The sequence below is a fragment of the Thunnus thynnus genome, chromosome 7 (assembly GCF_963924715.1).
Source record: "Thunnus thynnus chromosome 7, fThuThy2.1, whole genome shotgun sequence".
Classification (NCBI taxonomy): Eukaryota; Metazoa; Chordata; class Actinopteri; order Scombriformes; family Scombridae; genus Thunnus; species Thunnus thynnus.
The window spans coordinates 24070574-24097517 of record NC_089523.1 but is presented as its reverse complement, the minus strand read 5'-3'; the positions used below and the strand labels follow the sequence as shown (position 1 = coordinate 24097517).

The 26944-nt window shown below is 40.3% G+C and overlaps 1 protein-coding gene across 3 annotated transcripts; it reads right to left on the bottom strand.

The window, feature by feature from the left end:
- Positions 1-1552: 1552 nt before the first annotated feature.
- hnf1ba (HNF1 homeobox Ba) lies at positions 1553-17625 on the bottom strand. Of its 3 annotated transcripts, none has more exons than XM_067595088.1 (10): positions 16929-17625; positions 14680-14879; positions 14105-14372; positions 13778-14013; positions 8678-8832; positions 7293-7419; positions 6986-7168; positions 6062-6180; positions 5656-5700; positions 1553-3503 (listed from the first exon to the last, which is right to left on the bottom strand). In XM_067595088.1, exons 1-10 carry the CDS (start codon positions 17306-17308, stop codon positions 3483-3485), a joined length of 1734 nt encoding a protein of 577 aa, XP_067451189.1. In that variant the 5' UTR covers positions 17309-17625; the 3' UTR covers positions 1553-3482. The 3 variants fall into 3 exon arrangements, with proteins under 3 accessions (XP_067451189.1, XP_067451191.1, XP_067451192.1); XM_067595090.1 differs by having other exon boundaries at positions 13790-14013; positions 16929-17623; XM_067595091.1 differs by lacking the exon at positions 5656-5700.
- Between the last annotated feature and the right edge of the window lie 9319 nt (positions 17626-26944).

Below are 26944 nucleotides of genomic sequence, written 5' to 3'. Positions count from 1 at the left end.
CATTATTGGCTGTAAGGTGTGTGACAGTGACGCAAAAAATCAATGCCTCAAGCTTATCCCTTAAAAAATACTTAAATAAAGCACATGGGGGATAAAGCTCAACCAATACAATTAGTATTTTCATTACTATCACTAATTGATCAGCACATGTAGTGAATTAAAAATTCTTTAGTTAATTTCTGAGACCTGCTAATGAATCGAGTTTGTATTCAAACTTTTCGCAGTTGAATTAAATGTGATGTTTAGAGAGTTCACTGTTGTATTTCAAACTCTAACAGATGCTAATGAGTCTCCCAATATTTCAGTTTCTTTAGGAGAAAAGAAGTCAAAGAGGCATGCTCAGATCTTTAGAGGCTTCCTGGGTCTGAAAATCAAAGGCCTCATTGAAAACCAAATAGAGCAACATCAGTGGATTACAAGGCTTCCCCCAGCAGGGCTCCATGACAGAGGCTGCAGGTCAACACAGGGGTAGAAGAGTGCAGTTAGGACATTTACCAAGTAATATATATCACACTGTAGCTGTTTTAAGAAAACTGGTAAACAATCCTAGTGCTAGCAACATTTGTGTTTTGCAAAATTTCACATGACGCAAACTTGATGTCTTTATGGGTATCAGCACTGTTTAACAGGCCATATTTACCCTTTTTAGGTTCTAAAAATCTAGACAACTATTGGATAGATTGCCATGAAATTTGGTTCAGTAATTTGTGTTCTTTTCCTCTTCCTCTCATTTTACTCTGACTACCAAGGCTTTTTTTTTCAAGTATTTCGTATCCAGTACTTTATGGCCAAATACCAGCAAACCTAATCACATTCCTGTCAGCCTTGGCTCTACTTTGTGCTTAGTGATAGTGTGCAAATGCTAACATGCTATCACATGGTGAAAATGCAAGCATCAGACCTGCTAAACATCAGTACTTTAATATTGCATTTAGCTCAAAGCAAAGTATTGTTGTGTCTATGCAAAGCCTCACAGAACTGCTAGCATGACTGTAGACTCTAACAAAGTTATTACCTCACAAACCATAGCAGTGTTTCTCTTGTCAATTTTGCTTTCTGTCTGCATGTGACTTTATCATCAAGGAGATCTTGATGAAATAGAGAAAGTCATAAAAATAACTATATCATTATGAATTGTTATGCTGAAACTGAACTTTACTATACTATACATTAACATAATTAGAAGCCCAACTCCTTAAGACTCCCTCACTTGTTTGATATACAGCAGCCTAAAACATTCAATATTGATATCCAGACTGTCTTCATCCAACTCTAACTCTGATTCTTTCTCTGTTTTCTTTTTCTTTTCTGTCCTCATAGAAATCCTCTCTCATGCTTAAACATGCACAAACAGGTGAACATAATGTGAAGAAGTTAAACTGTGTGTCTGGGTATCTATTATATATGATAGGCTTAAATTAAAAACTACCAGTGACCCTTATCTTGTATTAAAAACTCAAGTGAAGCTCATATCAGTACTAACAATCTACACAAAGTATGAAAACACCAAGAAATTGTTCCTCAGTACACACAAAACAACCAAAAACATGAATTCATTTTGAAAAAAAAACTTTTACTTGAAATATCAATATTTTCTCAGAAAGTATAAATAATGATTTATGATTGATTTCAATTTTATACAAAAATAATACATTAAGAGGAAAAAAAAAATCATGTCCTGTCACACAAGTATGAGTGCCCTCTGATCAGATGGCAGTAGATGTAGTTATAACAGTCACAAACCAACCAACATAATAATAACAATGTAATGACCTAATATTGAACAGGAGACTGGATCTGCCACACCTGCAGTATGATATGCACTGTTTCTGCTTCCATTTCAGATCAAAAGTACCTTTTTGTCCGGTTATAGTGAAAGGAAAACTTAAATTGGTTCCCATCTCACACTTTCCCACCATTGACCAGCTGCTCTGGGACTGTGAGTGTCTAATACTGTCAGTGTGGGTGTCTGTACCCTCAGCGACTTCTCCTCTCCCCAGCGCTCATCTCTTTTTTGGATTCCTGTTTGATTAGAGTTGCCGCTGTGACAACATTGCCCTCTTTCATGTCAAAATACCAGACTATGATGACTGTTTTGTTTCTGGATACTTGTCAATATTTTCATTCTACCCCGGGGGGTCCTGCTCCGTGATTTACAGTATGATGAGGAGTATTATTAACAATGTTTGTCCTATTTTGTATCTCTTCACATTGCGGCAGGAAGTGGGAGAGGGAAGGGAGGGTGAGTCCCATTCCTGAAATTCACCTGAACCCATGTGCAAACAACAGCCAGAGGTTTCCATGGAGGCGCAGGGCCACGTTTAAAGTGTGTGAGTCATCCCCCCCCCCCTTTAAGGCAAGACCTGGTTTATAGATATAGTAGGCTAGCTTTTGAGACGTGCTGACAAATACGAGCTGTACCTATACTCAACTACATTCAAACTCTTATCCTTTGGTGCTTTTGTCACACATCTGTCTGCTTTTGTGTCATCTTACAGGCAGCTTAACAAAAGCAGCTACAGTTTATAATAATTGTTGGTGCCTTCACTGATGGTGCATATTCATTTCTAGTGTCACGTGTGTGGAGTTCTGTGCAGAATCCAGTTATACAAAGCATTGCATACACTTACAAGACGCATTGCATAGTCCTTTCAAGATTGTCAAAGTCTTTTCAATCACAGTATACACATTGAACAACTCGAAATGACGAACCCCCCCCCCCCAAGCGAGAAAATCTGCACTAACACTAGCGCAGTAAACTGAGTGTGAGAGAATAACATGGAAGACTCCTTTTAAAGCCCAGTAAGAATGTCAAATCGCTAATGCATGTACAAGATCAATACAATGTTATTGTGATTGTCACACAGTTCAAGGTGATACACTTTAAAGTCCTGTAAGCGGGAGCATGATTCGTGTAGCCGTTAAAGGCATCCAGGAAGTTGGTTTGAAGGAATCGCCTTCACCGAGTCCGTCAGCCTACGCAGAGGCGGATCACTGTCTCTGTTGGTGTCAGTGTATCTTCATATTTCCACCTTAAATCACAGTATAATATAAGCTGTCCCCAAAGCCTTCATTCAGGTCCATGCCATGTAGTTCAAGAGCGGTTTTTGGTGCTCGGTGTTTGTTCCTTTGTAATGTCACAGAAGGGATGACTGGCTCTTACAATTTTTGAAAAGGGGCTTGAAAATTGAATACTGTTTTCAAAGATTAAAATCATACGTCCTTGTTGATCATTTGTGTGTGACAGAGGGGGAATCCAGTCTCCTCACTTTCAGGTGCAGTGAGTTTTTTTTTTTTTTTTTTCCTCTGTCCCATTTCTCATTTTCACCGCCTAACCCAACGTCGTCACTCTTCTCGTTTGTTGACTGACTCATCATCCAGCGCACCGTTGCCGGTTATTAAGAGTTGTCATGGTTACCGCGGTGAGAGGGTGGAAAAATGTGCTCCAGTTGCTGGGCACCAAGGAAGTCAGGTGGACGCTCTCACCAAGCTTGAAGAGGACACTGAAAAGAGAAAGCGAGAGAGAGGACGAAATGTTAGACAAAGCCGGCCTGCGTTACATAAAACAATAAATACAATCTGTCTCGTTCAGTAACACAGGTGTATATATAACGTGCATCATTTCCAAAGCTTCTCCGAGAGCGACCTGACAAATGGAACCTATGTAAATATGACACCCCTGCACCTTCATGTGCCACACCTGACCAAATAAATTCCTCATCCCTCTTCTCCTGACGCTGAAAAGCCTCGTTTCCATTGAAATGGCCTCTTTTTTTTTTTCTTTTTTTTTTTTAGACTGTTTGTGGAATTTATTTTTCTCTTGCCTCTCCTGGGGTGGAGACAGCTGACCCTGGTGTGACCCTGCGGCCAGCAAACAGCCTCACCTGATAAAGCTGACCTGCAGCTAAGACCTGAGTCATTAGAAGCCGGGCTGTGAGCAAGGGTGAGTTTTAAACAGTCTCAGGTACAATGGAGGGTTCTTGGTAAACAATGAGTGTTATAAAGCCTGAGCATGCTGGTCATGTCATGAGAAGAAGGCTGCCTCGTCCAAATAATGTCCTGATAAGAAAATACCTGGGAGAGTCTGCTCACTAATTGCTCTCTAAATAAATGGGTTTGTGAAATGCCACAGGGTTGTGTATAGCCAGAGCTGGAAAGTAAGTACTTGTTATTAACTTTAGTATTTCCATTTTATGTTACTCTATATATCTACTTCACTACATTTAAGAGGGATATATTGCACTTTTTACTACATTTTTTGACAGAAGCATTTACTGGTTACCATACAGATAAAGATCAAACCAGCCTAGCCCAACCTATTTGGCTTGAGACGCTTTATTTTACACAAAAAATAAAACAGTGTCTACTTGATGTCCATGGTCACGTTTCAGGTGTCTATGACTTGTTAACAGCTGCACCAAAGAGACATTTCCCCGCTAAACTTCCCAGATGGTTTCTTATAAATAACTGTCCAGGGCTCCAATATTTCACAACAAAAAAAAATAGAAAATATTTTTAAAAATGAATACAAATTGGTGTAACAGAACTTTGATTTTTGCTTTTTTTACTCTTTCATTAATCATCTGACAACCCCTCAGATTTATCTTGAGACTCTTGTGACACTTGACTAAACCACCCAGCGGTATAGAAGGTAGTTAAAACTAGCTAAAGGTAGTAAAAATCAACCAACTACAACAGTAAAAATGCTTATTTTGCATTGATATGTCAGTCACAATTTTCTACAGCATGACTACTTTCTATATGAATTGTGGGATTTTAAATTTTAGTTGTAATTAAGCATTTTTACATTGTGGTACTGGTACTTATACTTAAGTAAAGGATCTGCATACGTCACCTCAGGTACAGCTTTTATCACAAGATATATGTCAATTGTGTTGCAAAAGTTTATTAGTTAAACTGCTGATTTTTCTCAGGCAAAAATATATCTATTTCATAGCCTCTGACAGATTTGTGTGACTTCCTGACTACACAGACGATACGCCGTGCTCTGAGCTTTCATCCCATCAACCCATCAGTCTGTCAGTAGCAGCACGGCCGTACAAGCACTCTGCCTCAGCGTGGGAAATTGAGCGTGTGAAAGCACCGTGGACAACATTTCAGGCTAGAGCGATCACCGAGAGCAGGGAGAAGTAGGAAAGAGGAAGAGGCGTAATTACCGACCGAAAAAAAAAGAAGAAAACAAGAGAGAGAGAGAGAGAAACCTCCACCCCCACCTGGCCCATCTCATCTCCAGCCTCACTGTAGCATGGAGGAAAGTAGAAGGACACCAGGAACTTTGATTAACAGTGGGGCTCATTTCCTGATCGCAGAGGTAACTCTCACCAGGGAGAGGAAAGTGAAAAGGAGGGAGCGTTAATCAAGGGCCGTTCAGGCTGAGGGAACAGGTGATTGATTAGACGGCTGTTTGAGAGGAAATAGGAATTCTGAGGAGTATACTATCCATATATCTGTCTTGTCTGTTACTCTGGAGTAAAATGAAAACATTTGATCTTAAACATCAGCAAAAAAAAGCTATAAAAAGTAAAACAAAGCAGTGTGCACGGCTACAACTGCTTGAAATTACTTGATTTTTGTGCAGCTATGGTGATTTTACTCATTTAAACGGTGTGACTGAACTGATAAAATTGTATTTACCCAGGAGAGACCCCCGAGTTGCACCATCTTGTTTACAGGAGCATCCTAATGTGACAGGAATTAAACAAGTCAACACACGGTCATAACACACACACTTCTTCCTGTGGCGAATCTAGTTCCTGTTGTCAGTGTGTGCTGTGATTGTGTTGATTCTCTTGATCAGAATGAGGTGAGGATTATTTTTGTGTATCAATACACCCCTTAGGGATTATTCAACAGCGGCGTTACAGCAAAAACTGCAATAATATCTCACATTTACGGCTGATTCTCATGCAAATAGAAACATAATGATTACAGACATTGAATTTTTGACATTGAATTCACAGACAGGCAGAGAAAAGGTCAGATGGTGTGTGCCTAACTGCGGCTCGTGTGATGTGATGTGCTGTGTGGGATAAAGACTGACCGTCTTGCTTGAGGACATGGAGCTGAGGGTGCTGATGCTGTTGGCGTCTGTGACCACCATGGCCGAGGGGAAACGTGACGGGTGGGAATATTGCGGGGGTTCCTGCTTGTGAGGGTACACTGCAAAATAAAAGTAAGACAGATAATTAGATTAAAAAACACATTTCAAGAAATTAAATCTCAATATCCACAGGATATGTCATGTGATGTTAAAAAAGCAACACATGACTATGTCCAAAAGATACCAAAGGAATAAGGTAGGTTAAAAAAAAATCTAATATCCGTGAGTCCAGCTTTCACTTTCACTTGCTGCTTTTAATATTAGTAGATCATTTGGGAATTTTGGTTTGGCTCCTCTCATCATGTGGGCAGAGATGTGTCCATGCATGATACCAACATTGACGTTGGGCCAGAAAATCAAACCTTATAGATCTGGAAATTATTCTTTTTTTTTTTCAAACGTCTTACGAAATACTGGTCAATTTTACTCTTTCAGGCCTCTAAAAATTATTGAAATTAAATAATTTGAGAGGGAAAAGTTACTTTTTCAAACCAATGTCACATAGACATAGCTTTGGTTTAATGGGGACATAACGTGCACCTTTCCAGGTCCCTATATTTATTCTGGGACTCTATTGGAATATCTTTGTGTGACACAGGCCGTTTTAGCTGCCGTCCTACAATAGCAGTTGGATTTTGCTTCTTTTTCCCATTCTTTGCTCAAAATATAAACTTCTCAAATACAGCCATACATGTTTGAGCCTGAATACAATGTTATAACAGTAACAGAGAATCACAAAAAGCAAGTTATGTCCCCTTTAAGGCTTTTAAGGTGCTTAAGCTTGGAAACCACTGATATATCTGATTAACAAAACTGACTCGAAGCCTTGCGTACAGAGAAGAAGACAATAGAGCTGTTACATACTGTGTGAGTGTGTGACAGTAGCCATGAACGGCTGCTGGCTCATGTGGCTGGGAGACTGTTGCATCAGGCTCTGCTGGTGGGGGCTGTGAAGCTGCTGAGAAAACTGCACCGGCTGCAGCGCTGCCAGGCTGCCCGCCACACTGTTGATCACTGGCACCGTCTGAGACTGCGATGTGTTTAAACCTGGCGAGACACGACCAGATCTCAGTCACTTCAGAGCAATGAAAAACCATCTCATGATAAAATCATGTCATCATGAGTCATCATTTTTTTAATTTTTAGTCATATGGAAGGTTGGAGGACTTACTCTGTGCTATAGCCATGACTCCAGAAAGAGGCATGATGAGGTTCTGTGACTGCTGATGGCTGTGATGGGAACTGTGGATGTTGGTGAGTGTGCTCACAGGAGGAAGTCCACCACCTGAACCCGAAATCTGGGAAAAGATGCAAAAATAAATAAATAAAATTGCAACACTGCTGTAGTATTTGTTATAACAGACTGCAATGCTCAAAGTTATGAGGGTTGGAGTATCTGCTAAGTAAATTCACTTAAATGTATGTACAGAGTGAAACAGATGTTTGCTGCTAAACAAACAACAGACATTAATGTTGACTTAGTTCTGATTCTTTTGTATAACACTGCGCTTGTGTAACTCCACTCATACACAGCACACAAGTAAATACTGATAAGGAACAAAAGGTGAAAAAAATCCTACGAAAAATGTCTACATGGAAGACTGTGCATGTGTTTGTGTTGCACATGAAGTGTAGCACATTGAGGGATGTTTGTACCTGCATGTTGGTTTATATAAATGCTTAACTGCTTATTTGAAGAAAAACAAACTGTGTTGTACGAAACAACACAACTATCTGTGCATTTACAGTAATAACTATCTGGATCAGGATCCTCCCACTCAGTTGGGCTGCGTCTATTTGACTAGGCTGCCAGCTGCCCACAGAAGAGAGACTGGGCCAGATGCACATCTGCAGATAAGAAACTGTCAGCTCTGCCCTGCTGCACACCACACTGCCTGCCCTCGCTGTGGTTATTTCACATAATGCTGCTCCAAAAAGCAAAAGAGTTACGAATTTACAGGAATGTTAGTGTACAATATGCTCATGTGAGCTGCATGAACAAGATAAGTCGTTAAAACTGAATTTGTACTATATGGCAGTTTAATTTTGGTGTGTTTTGACAGTAAATCACACTTTCTATACTGCAATAAAAGTATGTTTCACCACTTCTCAAATGCTATGGGTCTATGCACAGGTTTCCTTGTCACTGATCAAATATTGGACTAGGGCAGAGGGGAGAAACTCTGAAGTAGGAAAAAAAAACCCATCAGACATAATCAAATGTTGGCGTCATTTCTCTGGCAGAACAAGCAGCTCCACCTGTGACTCTTCTTTTAAGGCATTTAATCAATAAGAACAAAATGTTTCTTTGTCAGGTTTATTGGCCGAGCGATGAACGTGCCCTGCGTACTCTGGTGAAGGCTGAGTGTGAGTCCAGCCATGGCCTGCCACCTCGGCTCCACCCTCCAAACAGAGCAGCACAATGTGCTAATTGTTGGCTCTTGCCGGTGGGTCCATGGGAGAGGAGGTTCAGGAACCTGCTTTGTACGTTTATGCTAAATGCAGACCTGCTCTTATCTAATCTGAGGCCATGAAGGCCCAGGTGTGTTCACTCACCATCTTGGCGTCAGGTGACAGCAGACTGTGGCTGGGGTCCAATCCTCCCGGAGACACCTGCTGAAGCACTGACTGGCTGGTCGCCATGGCATTGCTACTGTGGTGACTGATGGTTGTGGAGGAGGTGACCTCACCGGGGCCTTGGCTGTAGCGCACTGAGAGAGAGAGAGAGACGGGGAGTTAGTTTCAACTGTCTTGGCTCTCAGCCATTGTGTCCCACAACTACTACAGTTATATAGGGCAGAAAGATAGCGGCATAGGCCTCGTTCTGTGGTGAGCAGCGCCACTGTCATTCCAACCAACCAATCTCACCTGCTCTTTGACTCAGACAGGGGAGGACAGAGCAAACAAACACATTGACCCGTCCGTGCTGCTATCTGTGTAGCTCAGCCAAGGCCATTCCTTGTGTACACGCACTCACACTACAGCAAAACTCCCATCAGACTTTCCATTCAGCACACTAATGATGTTCCTAATTATGTCAACGTGAGTTTTCACCATATTCACAGTGAATGAAAACGAAGCTCTCCTTTTAGTGCCATCACTTAATCCCGTGTCTAGACTACTCGTTGTCTCTCACTGGGATGCTTCGACCCTCCCCACAACCGACAATCAAATGCCTGTTTGCCGATGCAGGCACTCTCTGATACCAACAGAGTAAACATTACACAATTACGAGCAATGTCAAACACATTCTTATCCTGTGGTCTCAGCCTCACAAAGACACACAGAGCGTACCTCACTCGGTGTGACAGTGCAGAGACAGACTATGTTTGCACTGAAATCTCCCATCTTCCCTGAGCCCTCCGTCCGTGACCCAGGTGTGACAGCCTAAACGCTCTGCCGAAGTCGGTCAGACGTGACAGGATGCATTGATATACAATTATTTCAAGGTAAAAAAAAATAAAAAAAGAGGGAGAGGCATTGACACTAAATGTGACCAATGGGAGGGTCATTGATTTTCTTGTCACTGCTGGAAACAGGATGTGTGTTTGCAGATTTTAAAGTTTGCTTCAGGTGTCAAAGAAAACAAAACAGCAATCATTTTTGATAGAGAAAATCTTAAATAATCATCTTTCTTTGAGCTTTTGGATGATTCATGTGTATCAACTCACATATACCTAAGCAGAATTTATCATAATCTCTTCATACGATGCTGTATATTTAAAGCAATAGTTCAAAATTTTGGTAAAATATACTTCTTTGTTTTCTTGCTGAGAGTTTAGATGAGAAAATCAATGCAACTCTCATGTCTGAGAGCGAAAAACGCAAAAGGCCCTCTCTAGAGCCAGTGTTTGGTTTGTCTGTTCTGGGCTACTGTAGAAACATGGCGGTGCAATATGGTGGGCTCTGTGGAAGGGGACCTGTTACCTGTTTAGATATATAAAGGGCTCGTTCTAAGGTAACAAAAACACAACAGTTCTTATTTTCACGTGATTATACACTAATTAAAACATATGAATATTATATTCACATTCTGGCAAGTCTGTTCCGCTAGATGCCACTAAATTCTACACACTGCACCTTTAACTAAAGATACAATGATGTCTGAAGCAAAGACACAGCACCATATTTCATTCCCTAAGTACCTGTCCTCCATTTTGTTCAGCCTGCAGACTTCATATTGTCTTCTGCAACATACTAGCAACCCCACAACACTCCATCGTGCCTTGTAAACACTGACGCAGTACAATAAAGCACTCCATTGGACTCATGACCCCCATTGCCACACAATAGAGTAGGACTCATAAAAAGGCAGTTATCTCAGAACTGGGCGACCTCTTAAAGTGTCAGAGGGAGAATAGGATGCTATTCAAGCCAGTTTTGTTTCTTTGGGTGCAGCAGTAATTCTAGCTGCAGGGAACCTTGGAGTAAGGAAGGAGGATTTCCAAGATATAAACTCAAAGACTCTTGAGTTTCTAGAAAGCTAAGTTGAGAGATTGCTTCTACCATCATTTTATTTTAAGAGTCTGTAAAAGTAAAACTTTGCTCTGACACAATGGCACAATCCACGTAGAGCCAAGGACTGCCCTTTGAGAGCAGGGGGAGGGCGAGAACTTCAGAAGGGGAGTGGTAGCAAGAGGCTTCAGCAGGTTTAAAAGGCTCTAGCTCCCTGTGTGACCCATGTAATATCAAAGCCTGCCTCCCCAACCCCAGGCAGTGCTCATTGTAGTGCCGCTGCATATGACAGACCTCCTGGGTCTCTGCAGGACGTATCCAGTCTCTTTTTTGTGGCTCTCTGGGAGACAAAGTCAGAGCAGTGGAAAGTGCAGAGCTAGGCCATCCTTTCTGTGTGTGTGTGTAAGTGTTCCAAGCTAGCCTGAGGTGACGGAAAGCAACGCAACCCACGGATAATCCCCCCTACTACTGTATCTGATCTGGAACTTCTGAGTCTGCTAGTTTTGTAACATGCAGAAGGATGCAGCTGAGCTTACACAGCACTGGCTCAATTTCATGGAGCTTTCAGCTGCATTAGCATTATTTTAGTATAAGGAAATCAAATGTTTCTAAGTACAGTACATTTTTATAAAATTAATCAGCCAAGGAAGGTTGTTAAAGGCATACTATGCAGGATTTGTTGGCTGCTGTTTGTAAACACAACATTCAAAGTTGGCCCCTCCTCCCCGGCTCAACAGCACCAGAGCAAGAGAGAGAGAGAATGGCGGTGGTCGAGTGAGCTAGGGAGTAAATGAAGAGAGGGAGCGACAGTAGCAAGAACAAAGCACTGAATCAGATAAGTAAAACATTATTTTCTGATTGTTTCACAGCGGTTACATTCTGAAGCACCAATAAACACAACCACACCTCCGCACACCTCCATAAAACCCTGTGGGAAGGTGCCATATTGCGAGATTTTGTGTGAATGCAGCCAAAGCGCATGTTTCATTTTGGCGGCTGTGGCCTCTCTGCGCTGCCTGTGTGTGTGTGTGTAGCTCAGCCCCACCCTCGGTCAAACAGACACAGACCTGTTCTCTTTATACATCCATGACACACACAGATAGCAGAGGAGGAAGACGGAGACGGTCACTACACCATGAGTCCTGACCTCACACCCTGTGTGCTGTTATTGGCTGGGGGCTATACACCCACTGCCCAAAGGTTTATGCCCAGAAACATCCCAAACACAGCAAAATAATAAGAAAATACAGGCAGAGGGCAGGGACTCTGCCACACACTTCTAGTGGGTCATAAATGATTGAGAGGGATTGTTTTTGCATGAGTCTATACATTTTTTTTAGGAAAATCCTACATAGTATACCTTTAATTATTTTGTTAGTAGAGATTCATGCTTCAAAGTGAAATGGCCTAAATAAAATGGATTAGTTAAGCTCAGTAAACATTATTAGTAGATGGAGAGTAGGTAAATATCTCTTAGGACAACACAAGTGTGTGCTAACAAAATATGTAATCTGCCTTAGATCAGTTTCCTTTCTGAAAGTTAAAAAAAGGCCGTAACCAAAACTGCTCGTCATTGTTTGACTGTCTATCCAATTGTGACCAACTATCCAACGAACCGTAACAGAATCAATAAAAACTCCCAAAGTAAGAGGAGTTTCTTTGATTTGACCCAGCAGTGACCTCTCTCATATGACTGAAGGTGTGGCGACGATTTAAGGAGGGGGATTACTAGCTTTCTCTATAGGCGAAGAAGGGGTCATCAGTCCTGTCTGGCCAGAAAAGAGCCAATACCCCAGTGGACAGCTCCTGCTGCTCCAAGTCTGCGCCCAGCCTCAGCAACTATACTAATACCCATAAAGGTGAGAGGGGGGGGCTTTAAAATCAGTCCTCCTCAAGGCCCAGCAGAGATAAATGAACCTAGGTTACAGTCACTGCAGTCTTCTAATACACCACAGACAATGGGACCCCCTGCCGAAGCAGAGTATAGAGAGTAGAAGTCAGAGGAGCCCCTTATCAAAGGCCTGGGAGATGTAGTAGCAAAGGATTTTAATTGTCCATTAAGCATGCATAATACAGGCCGTGCCCTAGCAACGCAATGAGACACCCTGCTGGGATATTATTGTCAGGCCAGGGGCTGACACTGAAAAACAGCTGATGCTGTCGGCAGGATGCCAGCAGGACACCTTGTAAGCAGCCAGCTGAGGGTTTTTGGGGGAGCAAAGTGCTTTCCGCCAGCGACCCTTCCCTTCTGACGCTACAACCGTATCGCTGACCCCTCTGCCTTCGCGACCTGAGGTCAGTGCCTGGTCAGGTGTTCTGAGCAACAACAACACAAAACTCAAGCAAACAGACAATCCACAAGCAGGACCAGTTTATCCAAAGGTAAAAGAGCAAGCCAAGGCAAACAGTTTGTTTTCCCTTCAAAGCTCGCCTCGTGTTCGGACATGAGAGGACAACAATAGGCTCTGAGTGAGTCTCTCAAATCACAGTTTTATGGAGGGTGAGTGATGGCACGGAGGATAAATGCTCTGTGAAGCCTATCAGCTTTGTTTTTATGTCGTATACACCAGGTAGACTCAGTCAATACTAATTACTGTGAATGCAAACATCAGATCGGGGTGAAATGGTCAGCGCAATAACGCACAGCATTTCCTTGTTTTGGCAACTGTCTGAGAGGAGTCATTAGCAACCTGTATGGCAGGGGGAAATGTGGAAATGACGGCGTAATGTCGAGGTGATCTGGATGTGTCTGTCCCCCCTCCCTGACCCTGGCCTGACCCTGGCCTGTCACAGGATTGCTGCCCTTTGTGTCATGCTTCTCCATGCTGACTTTGGAGTGGAGATTGCAGGTACAATGTGGATTGTTCTCAGTGTGTTTTCAAAGATCAGAATAACAATGGCATTTGCTCAGCTCACTCACTCACACTCATTGATCACTTGCCCCCTCTTTCTCTGCCACCCTGATCACATCAACTGTGCCTCTGACAGTATTTTCACACTGAGGAAAACAAAACCATGTACTTTTTTTTTGAACTATTATCTAACAATTCCTCTATTAATTGAAGTTAGGAAATATTTTTATGATTATTCTGTTACTAATTATGTTGTATTTGCTAGCATAAGCGAGGCATTTGCAAAGGTAGCATATAATATATCCTATCTGTTCTCTGTGACGCTGAACTGCATGTGAAACGACGCTACCTGGCATCTTACTGGGAGGTGAAGCGCTGTTCTGGGGATGATGTGGCGAGCTGTGTGACAGCAGAGGGTTGATGCTGTGGGTTGGTGTGCTGTAGGCGTCCATGGCCAACTTCTGCCTGAAGGCTTCCTCTTTGCGCCGGTTGGCAAACCAGTTGTAGACTCGCACTTCTGTGACCAGATTAGAGCCGAGGCCCTGAGCTTTGGAGGGGGATACGCCTCTCTGGAGACACTCGGCTCTGCAGGAAACAAATTGTACAAAGTGAGAAATTTGGACTGATACTGGGACGTTTTTCTAGGAAGGTACAGGAAAGTGTCATATTTGCCCACCTGTTGCACTCTTCTACCAGAGCTTCCCTCTCCTCTTTGCTGGGGTTCTTCTGCCTTTCATAGGCCTGGTAGAGGATCTGCTGTGATGCAGGCCCCCATTTGAAACGGTTACGTCTCATTTTCTTGCATGAGGGTTCGCTGCCGACCTCATCGCCGGGCTGACCCATGCTCTGACCGGTGGGGTTGAACTCTGGGAAAAAAAACGTTGGATCCTGATTGCCTTTGTCTGTCATATTGCTGCCAGAACCTTGCACTGCCTGGTTGAACTCTGAAAAATAAGAGGGGGCATATTTAATAAAACTAGAACCGCAAAATCGCAAAAACATTATTATTAACACAAGTAAGAGTGGTGTTTTCAATCTTTAAATGATAGTTTGTTGTTTCCTTTTGATGGAATATGACAAATTACAACAAAAGATTGAACATACATCTTCTCAACAGGATTTAGGACACATCTATTGCTGTATACAGTATGATGAGGAAATGTCCAATGCAACTTGATATCCCTGCAAGTTTGAAACCCAAATAAAGCGCAGGCCAGGGCCAAGCTGTTAGAAACTCAAATATTAACTTACGTCTGAGAATTTCCCGCTGTTTCTTGACATACCAGGTGTAGAGGGCCGCTCGTTTCTGCGTTTTCATGGGCGTGCCTTTGTTGAGGTGCTGGGAGAGGTGAGACTGGTTCAGCCCTGTGATGTCCACCACCTCCCGTTGGGGAATGTTGTGCTGTTGCATGTAACCTTTGATCATGCGGGCAGCACGCCATGGATCCTCTCTAGGTTCAGATAAAACACAGGAGCAGAAAACATGACTCATTTCACCACTGAACAATGTGCACTCACAGAGGGAAAGTAGTAAAACTAGCTTTACACAGATTATATGGCTGAAAGAAAGTTTTTTATTCTACCTCATACAATCAAATGACTTACATGAGGAATGTTTCATGTGAAGGGGAGATATTTTCAGAACATACTGGTACTTTTGTTGATACTGAAAGTTTATTCACACCCGTTACAAAATCTAAAAATATGAAAGCATTATGATCAAACACTCAGCCGCTCATGGACTTGATCCTTCCTTCTAGCTTCCCTGTTTTGCAAGGCCTCAAGTTTAAAGGGGTTGTAACGATAATGAGCACCCTCACAGGCAACCCGTTTATCATTGTAGCCCGCTCAATAGGCTGTAAATATTTTCAAAGGTTAGTTCAAGTGGATTCAGTGAGGTTGAGAAACTTGGACTTAGTATTTGTCTCCTAAACTCCTGATTTCAGCCTGGAAACAAGTTAGATTAGACGCGTTAAAATTTGCAGAAAACTTCTGCTACAATGAAAATGTGTAACAAATGGGTTTAAACATCATTAGATAGACTTGAAAAAATCTGTTAGTGAAAAGATCATAATCAGATTTTCTGACTGTATTTGGTTAAACTATAGAGACCACATGTGCCATAAAACAGCAATCTGTAAAATATATATTTTTTTAGGTTTGGCTCAATTAAAATTCTTTTTAAAAATGCATTTGTCATATTAAACTCAGTCATGTTTTCATTGTTAATGAAAGGATAGTTTGAGGTCAAGATTACATGGCTTTTAAATTTAGAAATGTACAGTATCTCAAATAACGGTGAAATTCAATGAAAAAATTTTAATTTTTTTTAAGGAATTACACGTTGACTTTGACTCCATTTATAAAGAAAGCATTATACTGTATCTCTGGGTCTTTTTTTTTTTTTTTTTTTTTTTTGCAGTGACAGAATGTAAAGAAAAATCGAGATTTACTTTACCTTACAATCCGAGATTAGCAGGCCCAGACATACTGACATCCGTAATTATAGCAAATCTACCCGCGTGTGTTTGTTTTGGAGAATGTGGAGGCCTACATCTCAGTCTGCTGGTTAAGTGGGAGATGTTAGTTTATAACTTTTGACAATGAATAACCAGATCTCCATTCACTCTAATCACACGCCACTGTGTATCTTTCAGTTGATGATTTATAGAATAAAATTAATAATAACTTAACTACACGTGGGCTCGTTTGGATATTCTTCCGGTCCTGTTAGCCGACGATAGAGACTCAAATATTAGTTTTACAGTGAAGTGAGCGATTTGAGTGGAGATAATTGGAAATAAATGGATTAGTGATGTCAAATTGCCATGATGGGTTTACTGACACGTGAATAAACGGAAACGAAAGAAAACTATTTTATTTAGATTAATGAGCAAATAAGTAAATCAAACTGTATTATTATTATTATTATTATTATTATTATTATTATTATTATTATTAGCCTATTATTATTGTATAATTGCTACGCGTAAATTGTTACGCGTAGCAATAATTGCATTATTATTATAAATCTTGTTAATTTGTTATTTGTTATTTTTTATTCTAAATTCCCAGCCAGACGTTGCTTCTATTGACTTTCTCCTCATGTGGCCCCTTTGCCGGATTTTTTATCGTTGAGAGGTGGAGTAAAGTTAATAATAAATAAGTTCAGCTGATATTTTCCAAAGGTAAAGAAATAATAATCCATGTGGATAATTAGTAACCAGAATGTGAAAACGAAGCCGTGGCGGGTTATTTTAAAATTGTAAACAAAGAAGGGGAAGCTCTTTAGGGAAATTAAGGCCTATTTTTTTGTTTATTCAAAATTAGCCTCGCTTTCTAACCTTTTAAAGTAGAGTGTAGAGTCCGCTACAATTCAATAAGACTACCCTTAGATTTATAGACGCTAATTTTCACTTTCTCGTTTCACGTTCATATTGCGGAGATATTAGTGAATTCGTACTTTTTTAAAAAGAGTCAAACATAGCAAGAAAACTCACGCCAACATGCGATCCACCTCCGCCCTCTGCTCGACGGCCTCCTCCGTGTTGAGCGACTGGAGCTCCCTCAGGATCGGCGGCGTGTCGTAGTCGTCCCCGTCCTCGGAGCCCTCGTCCCCGGACAGCTTGCCCTTGCTGTGGCCGTTGGTGAGCGTGTGGAAGATGGGCTTCGTGTCCTGGTCCCCTGCGTTCATCTTTCCGCTCTGAGGAGCAGCGGGAGACATGGGCAGGTTCTCCAATTTTACTCCAAAGCCGGGCGGGCTCGGGTCCATATCATCCAGGGCCTGGATCAGAACATCTTTGGTAACTCCTGAGTCCAGCAGGGCGCTGAGGAGCTCCTGCTGCAGGGATGTCAGCTTGGATACCATTTTAGAGAACATTAAAAACACAACATAGGCCTGCTGTGTGTGCGCGATGGGGCAAAGAAAAAGGTGGGGATAGAAAGAGATAAGAATAAGAATAATAAAGTAAAAGTTCCTTCCTTCCTCTCTGGTCCAGTGTTGTGGGGAGTTTACCGCTGCTGACACCTGCTCCGAGAAACTGCTTCACTTCCCTGTTGAGGGGAGGATGGAGCTACTTTGCCATGATGCTTTCCTAGTGCGGGGGAATATAAAACATGGTAATGAGTGGGCAGGCTGATGGGAACCTTATGTAAATCCGCAGAATACGGCCCTCTCTGGGCCGAGGTAGACATGTGTTTACACTGCAGCACTGCTGCTTTTATTGGCTCCCCTTATCAGCAAAACTTTAATGGACTTTGGACCCTGTTGTATATGCCATAAAGACTTTTAAGAAAGGCGAGCTACACATATCCACATCGCTGGATCAAATCTCCCAGCAATGGCTTTATTCTCTTTGGGTTATTCTCCTCTTTGTGTTTTTTTCATGTTTATTTCATTTATTCATGAGTGGGTTTTTTTTTGTATAATCTATACCTACTTATAGAGTGACTAAATGTAGCCCATGTTGTTATTTAAGGTATTAAGTGGTCTCATTGTCATTAGTTGGCTGCCACTAATGGGTTAATTATGATGTCGTTGTTAATGAGGTATTGGTGTTGGTTGTCGCTGTAATTCAGTTGTTTGTTTCATTTAATGAAGCCTAATAATGTAATTTAGTCAAATATCTCACTTTATGTTTACTTTTTTTAAATTACAAGGAGAAATTGTTTAATTTTTTTCCAGCTCGCTCTAGAAAAGAAGCTAAAATCATCATTTCGCAGTTCTTTTTAAGTGAATGAAAGAAATGTTCCTCCGCTTTCACTTTTATTCCTAAAAAAATATTAGATTTTAATAATATAACAGCAGCAATAACACTGTGACAATATATCAGTATAAGACGAAAACCCCTTAAAATTCTTGAAATGCCTTCATCTCTCCCACATGCACACGACACAGTGTAAACTTTAATTGCTGAATTCAGTGCTTAAGTTTTAGCTTATTTGCAAATGTAAAGAAAACCTCAGAGGTTAAACAAACTCCTAACCATTAATTTACAGGAGCAGTTTGGGATTATTAGGGATCACACTCTGATGTGGAGTCACCTTTGCTTCCTGTTGGAAATATTCTGAAAATAAAAATCAATAATAAAGGTGAGTTTAGCTTCGTTCATCCTTCTCTTTGTCCCGACAGGAGAAGCTGAAAACACACAGCGCGACGTTAAAGGCGTCCAATCTGACTATAAAAGACAAGCACATTCAAAATTTTAACTCTGTGAACTTTATTAAACATGAACATCAGCTAATGAGATGTTGCGTGTAGTTTGAACACTTTAATTTGACAGGAAGTATTTAAAAAGAAAAGAAAAACTGGGAAATAAACCCTGAAAAGTAAAGCCACAATAATGTGAACAACTGAGTTTGCTCGTTGTCACTGCTGATGATTTATACTGTATAAACTGGATTTTTCAGCTCTTCGAAAAGTCCTAAAAAGCCCTTAAACTCGTTATTCACAGCGAGCTGAATCATGACTCGACTTTTCAATATTAAAGCCTCATTTTCAGATATCAGTGACTGTTCCTGAGGCGACAATGGAGCCTTTTATTATAGGATCATTATGGTAATTGACAGATCGGGTACATACAGTAAAACAACAGCAAACACAGCATCCATACATCCACTAATGAGTCTGATATAGTTCAATGTTGTAACTTGTTGCACCTGCGCTCTTATCTTGGGTTATATAGTCGAACAAGGCCAATAGTTTTATAGAAACTATAAAGTATATTGTACAGCTTTATTGGTGACAGAGTAACCTATATGAGAAAATGTGTTTAGTGTAGTGACTTTTAGCCTCTATTCTCAGTGAATATGGGTTTAAATGAGACTTAGTAAACAGTGGAGGAATGTAACTAAGTACATTTACTCAAGTACTTAAGTAGGGCCTATAATGTCAAGTATTTCCATTTTGTGCCACTTTATACTTCAACTCCACTACATTTCAGGAGGGAAATATTCTACTTATTACTCCATTACATTTATTTCACAGCTATAGTTACTGGCTACTTTTCAGATCAATATTTTATACGTAAAACAAATGTTCAGTCATTAAAATGCTGCTTACATAAACATGTCAATGAATCAGTATTAATATTCAAAAAATATATAAACAGGTATGATAAATATAACACTCTAAATTAGCCTATTTTGCATAATGAGTACTTTTACTTTTACTTTTGATACTTTAAGTACATTTTTTCGACAATACTCATGTACTTTTACTTAAGTAAGATTTTGAATGTAGGATTTTTACTTACTTTACTTTATTTTTACTTGTGGTATTGCTACTTTTACTTAAAGGGAAACTGGTATTTTTCAACCTGGACCCTATCTCATGAAATCTTGCGAGAGTTGAGTTGTCGAAATCAAGAAAAAAAACAAAAACTTTGAAAATCTGGTAGATAACACAAAGCTACACTTTCTGTACTCTGGCACAACAAAGTCCTCCCAACACTCCTCTCTCCAACTCTGACTATGTATTATATTAGCTGATTTCAATAACAACTCAAGTCTCATGAGATTTCACAATGAGCCTTCTCTTTGAGCGAGACTTGGTTAGACACAATAACAAACAAGTGAAAGGTAAAGAAGAACGTTTTATTTCTCTGCATAGTCATTTCCATAATGTTGTCAGACACTTATGATAATAATCTGAGCCTGTCAGCGGTAAAAACAAACACTTTCAATGGATGTACATTGACTGGTGCAATTGCCCCAATGGATTACATTGCAGCCAGTTTCGTGGCCGCCAGATGAAGCGCTCTCACTCAATACTGGGCCAATTTCAAAAATTGTTGTCCCCATTAGTCACTTAGACACAAAAAGATGGGGAAATAGGGTCCGGGTGGAAAAATACCAAAGTTTCCAAAAGTAAAGTACTTCTTCTACCACTGGTTGTGAAAATGCTATTTTCACAATAAAGCCGTGCACGTGCAAATATATTGTTATTTTAATATAGAAATTCATATTTTAATTGTGATATCTATTCAAATATATAAACATGGCAAAATATATGTTTTATATATATTTTCGGGTCTATTCAACTATTTCTACTCAGAAAAGTAAACTAATGTGCATCCTGAGGGCTTTACGCTAATGAATAAATTAAAATTCTAACATTTTCATTTAATTTCATTCATTCTGAATGAATAAAAAATGAGATGAATTATCAGCAGATGGTATCACCTAGTTAATGAAGCTTGATAACTGACCTGAGTTCAGGTCAAGGTGACCTTCTGGTCAACAGGTTATTTTCAGGGCACCAGTTGCCATAGAAACAGACACACAGCATATTTTCAGCAAACCTGGTTTCTGGAACAAATCATCTTTTTATGATCCCCATTTCTGGAACAGAAAATACAGTATTTTTTAATTTGATTATTTAATTTTTGACAGGTGTAAACTTTCTGTAAACAACAACAACAACAACAAAAAATGTGGACACAGAAGGCCTCTTCTGTGAATATGTATGGTGGTTTACAACAAGATACTTAGCCAATTATTGGTCAGACGTGTAATCTTTCAGTGTAGTATCAATGTGGTTGATCATTAGTAATACACGGGATTGCCCTAAATCTATTAACACCACAGCCAATACGACGCACTGAGACTTTGTTGTGAATAATCTGTGTTGTTGTGATAATCCTAATGTGACTTTTTGAAGAATATTACACACATATTACATATAACAACTAAAGTGCCCCAGTTACAATATTGTGGAGATAAACAGGTGGCAATAAAAGGACCATGCAAATGCCCTGCTAAGTCCTAGAGACACACTTAAGGTCATTATAGGAATGCTAATCATTTTACTATATTGATGTTTTATTAATGGTACTTTGTGTTCTTTTGAAGCAAAGACCTATCAGTTTTTTCTCTCTCAGTCTGCGGCCTCTCATCTAAAAGTCTGCTGCTTTGGGTGTCATTACACAGATTACACATGCTCTCTTATCTGCTGCTACTATTGTTGTATAAAGTTTCCCCGAGATGCACACCTTAGCTGCCCTTCGCTCTGGTGTAAAGTGCCAGCCGCTGCGTTATGTGAGTAAAGTTAATAGCCCAGTGGAAACAGATAAATTACAGTCTGTCTGCAGCTCTGTCATCTCCGGCGACACGTTAATGACTCAATTGTTAGTTTTAAGGGCCCAAAGAAACTGATTGATTTTCTTAAAACAGAATAAATGGGCCATTTGTTGTCTGCGACCGAAACTTTTCACACAATCACATGGGAACAAAGAGTTAATGGAAGAGTTAGATTTGTGTTTGAAACTCAAGATAAGTTGGGTTAAAGGAAAAAAACATGAACTAAAATACATGTGAAGCAGAATTCAATACCAACAAATTAGTCACATTTATTGGATTTGCCACCATAGGAGAGTTGACAAATGATATAAAATTGAACAAAGTAACAGATTTTTCAACTAAAAAAGACTAAAAATATGTGTGAACATGTTTTAAGAAAGACATTTTTGATCGGAAAGGTAACAAACAAGTAACATTAGTATTAACGGGCATGCACACACACACATGCACGCACGCACACAAAAATACTGAGGTCTCGCCACCTGTGGGTGACAACACATTGGCGTACATATTCTGGCATTTTCACATGTCTCCATTTAAAATCTGTCAACCATTAACGACAAATAATAACAAACAGCAAAAACAGTTTATCCAGTACACAGACCATCACGCCTGTTGTGAAAGCGGCCTGTGCACTGGAGCGTGGCGTGGAACACGGACTGCCCATTACGCCCTCACACAGGCTGGTGACACACATGTTGAGCAATGAGGGACAGGGACCATCCCGAGCAGGGACAGTCCACCTGTTCCTGTTTCTCCATCTGGCCATCCATCAGCAGACATCTCAGGCACAGACCAGCACTGCAGTCATGTCTGATGTAGCCTACTGAAATAAAGAATAAGGCCGGCGATAGTCTGTATTTTTCTTATTGTCCACAAAACCAACAGTGAATTGATCCCACTAACAAGTGTTTTCTGTGTAGCTGAAGATTTAGCCTATTCCTCTGTGCCATACAGCTCCATTGTTGTCCAAAAATGTTAAAAAAACACTGTTGTAAATACTCATTAGAGCACCAAATGTGTATATGACGCTGAAAATAGTCCTCAATAAAATGCTTTAGTAAAATTAGTTGAAAGCTGCAGGTGTTTTAGGTAATCATTTTGCCTTTTTTCGAACATGAAAGTATATTTGTGACTTGCTTTTAAAGATTGACATCTTCAATAGGAGCCAATGGGCTTGAGTGCTTCTGAGTGATTATTATAAACATTGTCGGTTTTGGTCTTTTCATACAATTTGTTGACAATAAGAAAAATATAGAATAACACTGGCATTGTCCTTTAACAGAGGTCATGTTCAGACGAGTGTCCATCCTCTGGTGGCTCAAGGTGGGAGTTGCAAGATGATTACGTAACAAGAAAGTAAAGAAGAACATTTCTGCTACACAAAATTAGAGACAATCTTTGCTTTTTTCCACTATATTTAAGAGTTTTACTTCCTCTGAACTCTGAAAACTAAAACCACTCATAACTCATAGACATATGCATCCTGTGGTGATGAGTCACAAGTGAGAATTTTTGGCTTTAAAAGGATCCTGAATGGAGTCACTGCTTAAAAGAGGGCACTCAAACAATGTTTTCCATATATTTACATTTTCCATTTCTCTGAGCACTATAATAAGGACTTCACATCTGTGTTGGCTTATAAATTCAGATTGATAGTTTCCAATGTAAAAAAATAAACTTCCAACTGAACAAACAACTGTTTAAGATAAATCACTTACATTTTTTGTATCTTTAAAGTTTATAACACCTGCTATATGGGGTCTCAAAAGAAAATGGGCCAGTCCTACAGCTGGATATCAGATAACTGAAATACAGTTTAGATAAAAATAATTAGAAATATCAACATTTATGCAAATATCCTGCAAAAGTCCAGGTGCTGAGTTTAATTTTATAGATATTTTTTTTTATCTAACAGCACCTACTCTGAATTGTTTCGCAAAACAGGAAACACAACATTCACGTGCTTTGTTTGCCCTTGCACCTTTTGTGATTCTCATCATTCAAATGCAAATAACAGGTATGAAACGGTGTACTGTTTGTTAAACATGTCATCCGTATTGTTTCTATTCTGGCAACTGGAAGTCATGAGTGAATCACTCAGTATCGTGTGAAAGGTTTTCTCTTGATATGATTGCTCTCTAAAGCTGGACTCAGCCAGAATACGCCTGATTTTAATGTTTCTTAATGCTCTGAGTGACATCCAGAGACATGCTATGAGTACAGATGATGGCTCAACGTGGTGCTTGGCAGCTTTTGGTGTCTTACTGACCTCTCGTGACCTTTCGTTCGTCAGCTCGCAACCTGGTCGGTGCACAGACCGGAACATTTGGAAAGTAGCTGAAATAAAAAGGGCAAGGGCTACATAGCATGTGCGTGAGATACAGGAACAAGCGGCCATGTACCGTTCCACAGACTGAGCTGGACCTTACCCTCAACCTGAACTCTCCGACCGCTCATCCCCTCCTCCTCAGAGTCTGGAGATGATCATTTGTTGACAAATCCCACTGTTATCTAATCATCTAATTGAATGAACCGGCAGACTTGTGAAAGTCCTTCCTGAATTTTGTCCACAATATTAAAATTTTGACTTATAGGAGTAGTTTGACATTTTGGAAATCTACTCATTAGCTTTCTGGCTGAGAGACAAGTGAGAAAATCAAAACCACTCTTGTGGTATCAATCTAATTAAACTTCTAATTCCTTTAACCAACCAGCTTTACCAACCTTTTTGGATGTGAGAAGTTGACATGGGACAAACCAAAGAATAAATAAAGAAAATAAACTTTCAAAGTCAATCCAAAGTGACAAACAACAGATTGACTCAGTATGTTTTGATCTGTGCAGGAAAAATGTCTCAGTGACTCAACCAGGAAGTGTCAGCAAGAAAAAAACAACCCCCTGAAGAGAATCTATCATAAAAGAAATAGAAGATAAGAGTCATTGTTTAAAGATCTTCTCCTCACACAAAACATTAGTAATCATGCAAATCCTCCTAATCCTTGTTTATGATAATCACAAGTTGTTTTCACAATTCCCCCCATACATTATCTGTCATAAATCCATCAGTGGTCAGACTTTTCCACAACTGCTTTGATTGCATCACAGTTCCTCTTCATTGGATGGAGCAGCAGCTTTGATGTCTATCAGAGCGATGAGATTTCATCACCCCACCCATGAATCACAGGAAGATGGCTGAATCGTAGCACGTAGAGCATTTTTGTTCGCCGCTCACTGATATCTGTTAGGATAAGGAAGGGGAAAGTGATGGAGAACGATGGCATCCATCCACTCCTCCCAATTCATAAACATGACCTGTGGATGATCCTACGCTGGGAGAGCTGGAGAGGCCTGCGGCTGCCAGTGTGTAGCACTAGCTGTGTGTGTCACAGGAACACTGTTGGCTCTGTCAACATGCACTGAAGCAGGGTGTGTATGTGTGTGTGTGTGTGTGTGTGTGTGTGTGTGTGTGTGTGTGTGTGTGTGTGTGTGTGTGTGTGTGTGTGTGTGTGTGTGAGTTTGAATCAGACCCAAGACTTGAAAGTCTCTCGGCTCTGTTTGCTTTTGTGACTGCACAAGGTGTGTGTGTAGTGAGGTATTGAGCTTTTCCTCCTCTTTTCTTTTGTTTAAATCATGTCAGATCAGAGCGGCTTTGAGGTTTGGCTGTTAGTCATGACACAGCAAACTAGTCTCTGTCTCCGTGTTGTTTGATTACGTCTTAACTTCTCTCTTGAGTTGTTTTGTTTTGGTTTTTTTAAAATTTTCATGCAAAGCAACTGATATGAAACACCATAACAGACACAACGGATTTGGGATTTTCCATCCTCGTGCTTTAAGTGAAGTCACAAAAGTTCAGACGTGACTGTGATGCAGCATTTTGTTCATCAGGGCGGTATGACCCTTTGTCTCATGTACACCCACTCTCCCCAACAGTCCGACACTCCCAAAACTTTTACTGTAGCTGAGCCAAGCTGTCAACATATCCTCTCAGAGCAAAACTTTTTTTTAATCCATTTTACAGGTGGTAAAAATACTCATTTTAATCCCCTACCTCTCTCATTAGCATGTGTTTGAAGGTACATATTAGGGAGATGCTGAACCCTCTGCAGTTCACTTATAAAAGCAGTTGGGCTGTCAATGATGTCGCCATTACCTATGGAGCCACCATTGGTCACAGCCTGGATTTTAAGAGTCCTAAATCATCTTTCCTTCAGCTCGTTCAACCATTACAACCTCCTCAATTTTAAAGACCACAGCAGAAGTTAATGCATTTCAATGTATTTTTGACACAAGACTTTTTTGCACAGTCGGTAAGAGCTTATCCTGGCTCACTGGATGACAGAACAAGGTCTAACAGTCTGGATCAGTCTGGATCAGTCAGATCAGTCGGATCAGGTGGGTGAGCCCGGTTTCCTCATTGGTTGCTATATGGAGTTTAGGGCCACCGAGGAACTCTTAAATAACTCTATTATCTATTAAATGTGCTCAGTAGATGGATGAAACAAATGTTTGTGCACAAGTCTCATGTCTCACGTTGTGTTTTGCCTATTTTCATGTATTTATGTGGTTATGGTTTCTTTCATTGTGCACCAGGCTGCACAATGTTCAATTGAATTTCTGTTATTATATGTTTAGTTATTTTTTTTACAAAAAGATTGTCTGTTATAAAGATAACTTTCACAGCTCAGTTGCAGACAAAGCTAATAGACCATGACAAAACTTAAGTCACTTGGTCAATTCTTAAGCTTTCTTTCTACAATTTTGTAGTCAAATGTACACATTCATAGATTATGCAGAAAATACTGCTGTCAAATTTTGCAAAAAATTTTAAAAATTCTTCTTGGGATATCATCAACACTGTGAAAACACATTGAATAGTTCAATTGTGTTACACTGATATATGAAAAGGCACAACAAACCTTACACATGTGAGGATAAAGAGTTGATAACCACATCATATCGACAGTGTGCTGATGTATTAAGAAGTCTGACTTTTGTGTTTATGTGTGTATGTTTGTCTCTGATTGGTGGTCTCCCGGCTGTCCTCTCCCCAGCTGTTGCTGTTGCTGCTGCTGCAGCTTTCTCTCTCCTGCTGGCTGGTGGTCAATATTGACTCAGGGATCGAAGCAACAGCCACTTTGTCAGGGTATACCAGGGGGCAGAGCTGCTATCTCTATGGCATCAGGTGAAAACAGAAAAAGGCTGGTCATCACATGTCATAATTTAAGAGAACGATACTAACTCTGCACTAGATTGAAAAATGATGCATAATGACAGCAATGTTGGAATACTGTGAGCTTATTTTGACTTAAAAATTACACCATAGAAGATCATGTTGGAGATATAAATAGTATGAAGTAAGATTATTTTTTCTTTTGTGTGTGTGTGTTTATTAAGACTTTTTTTCATTAAACAAATAGGAGAGAAGCTGGTGCAG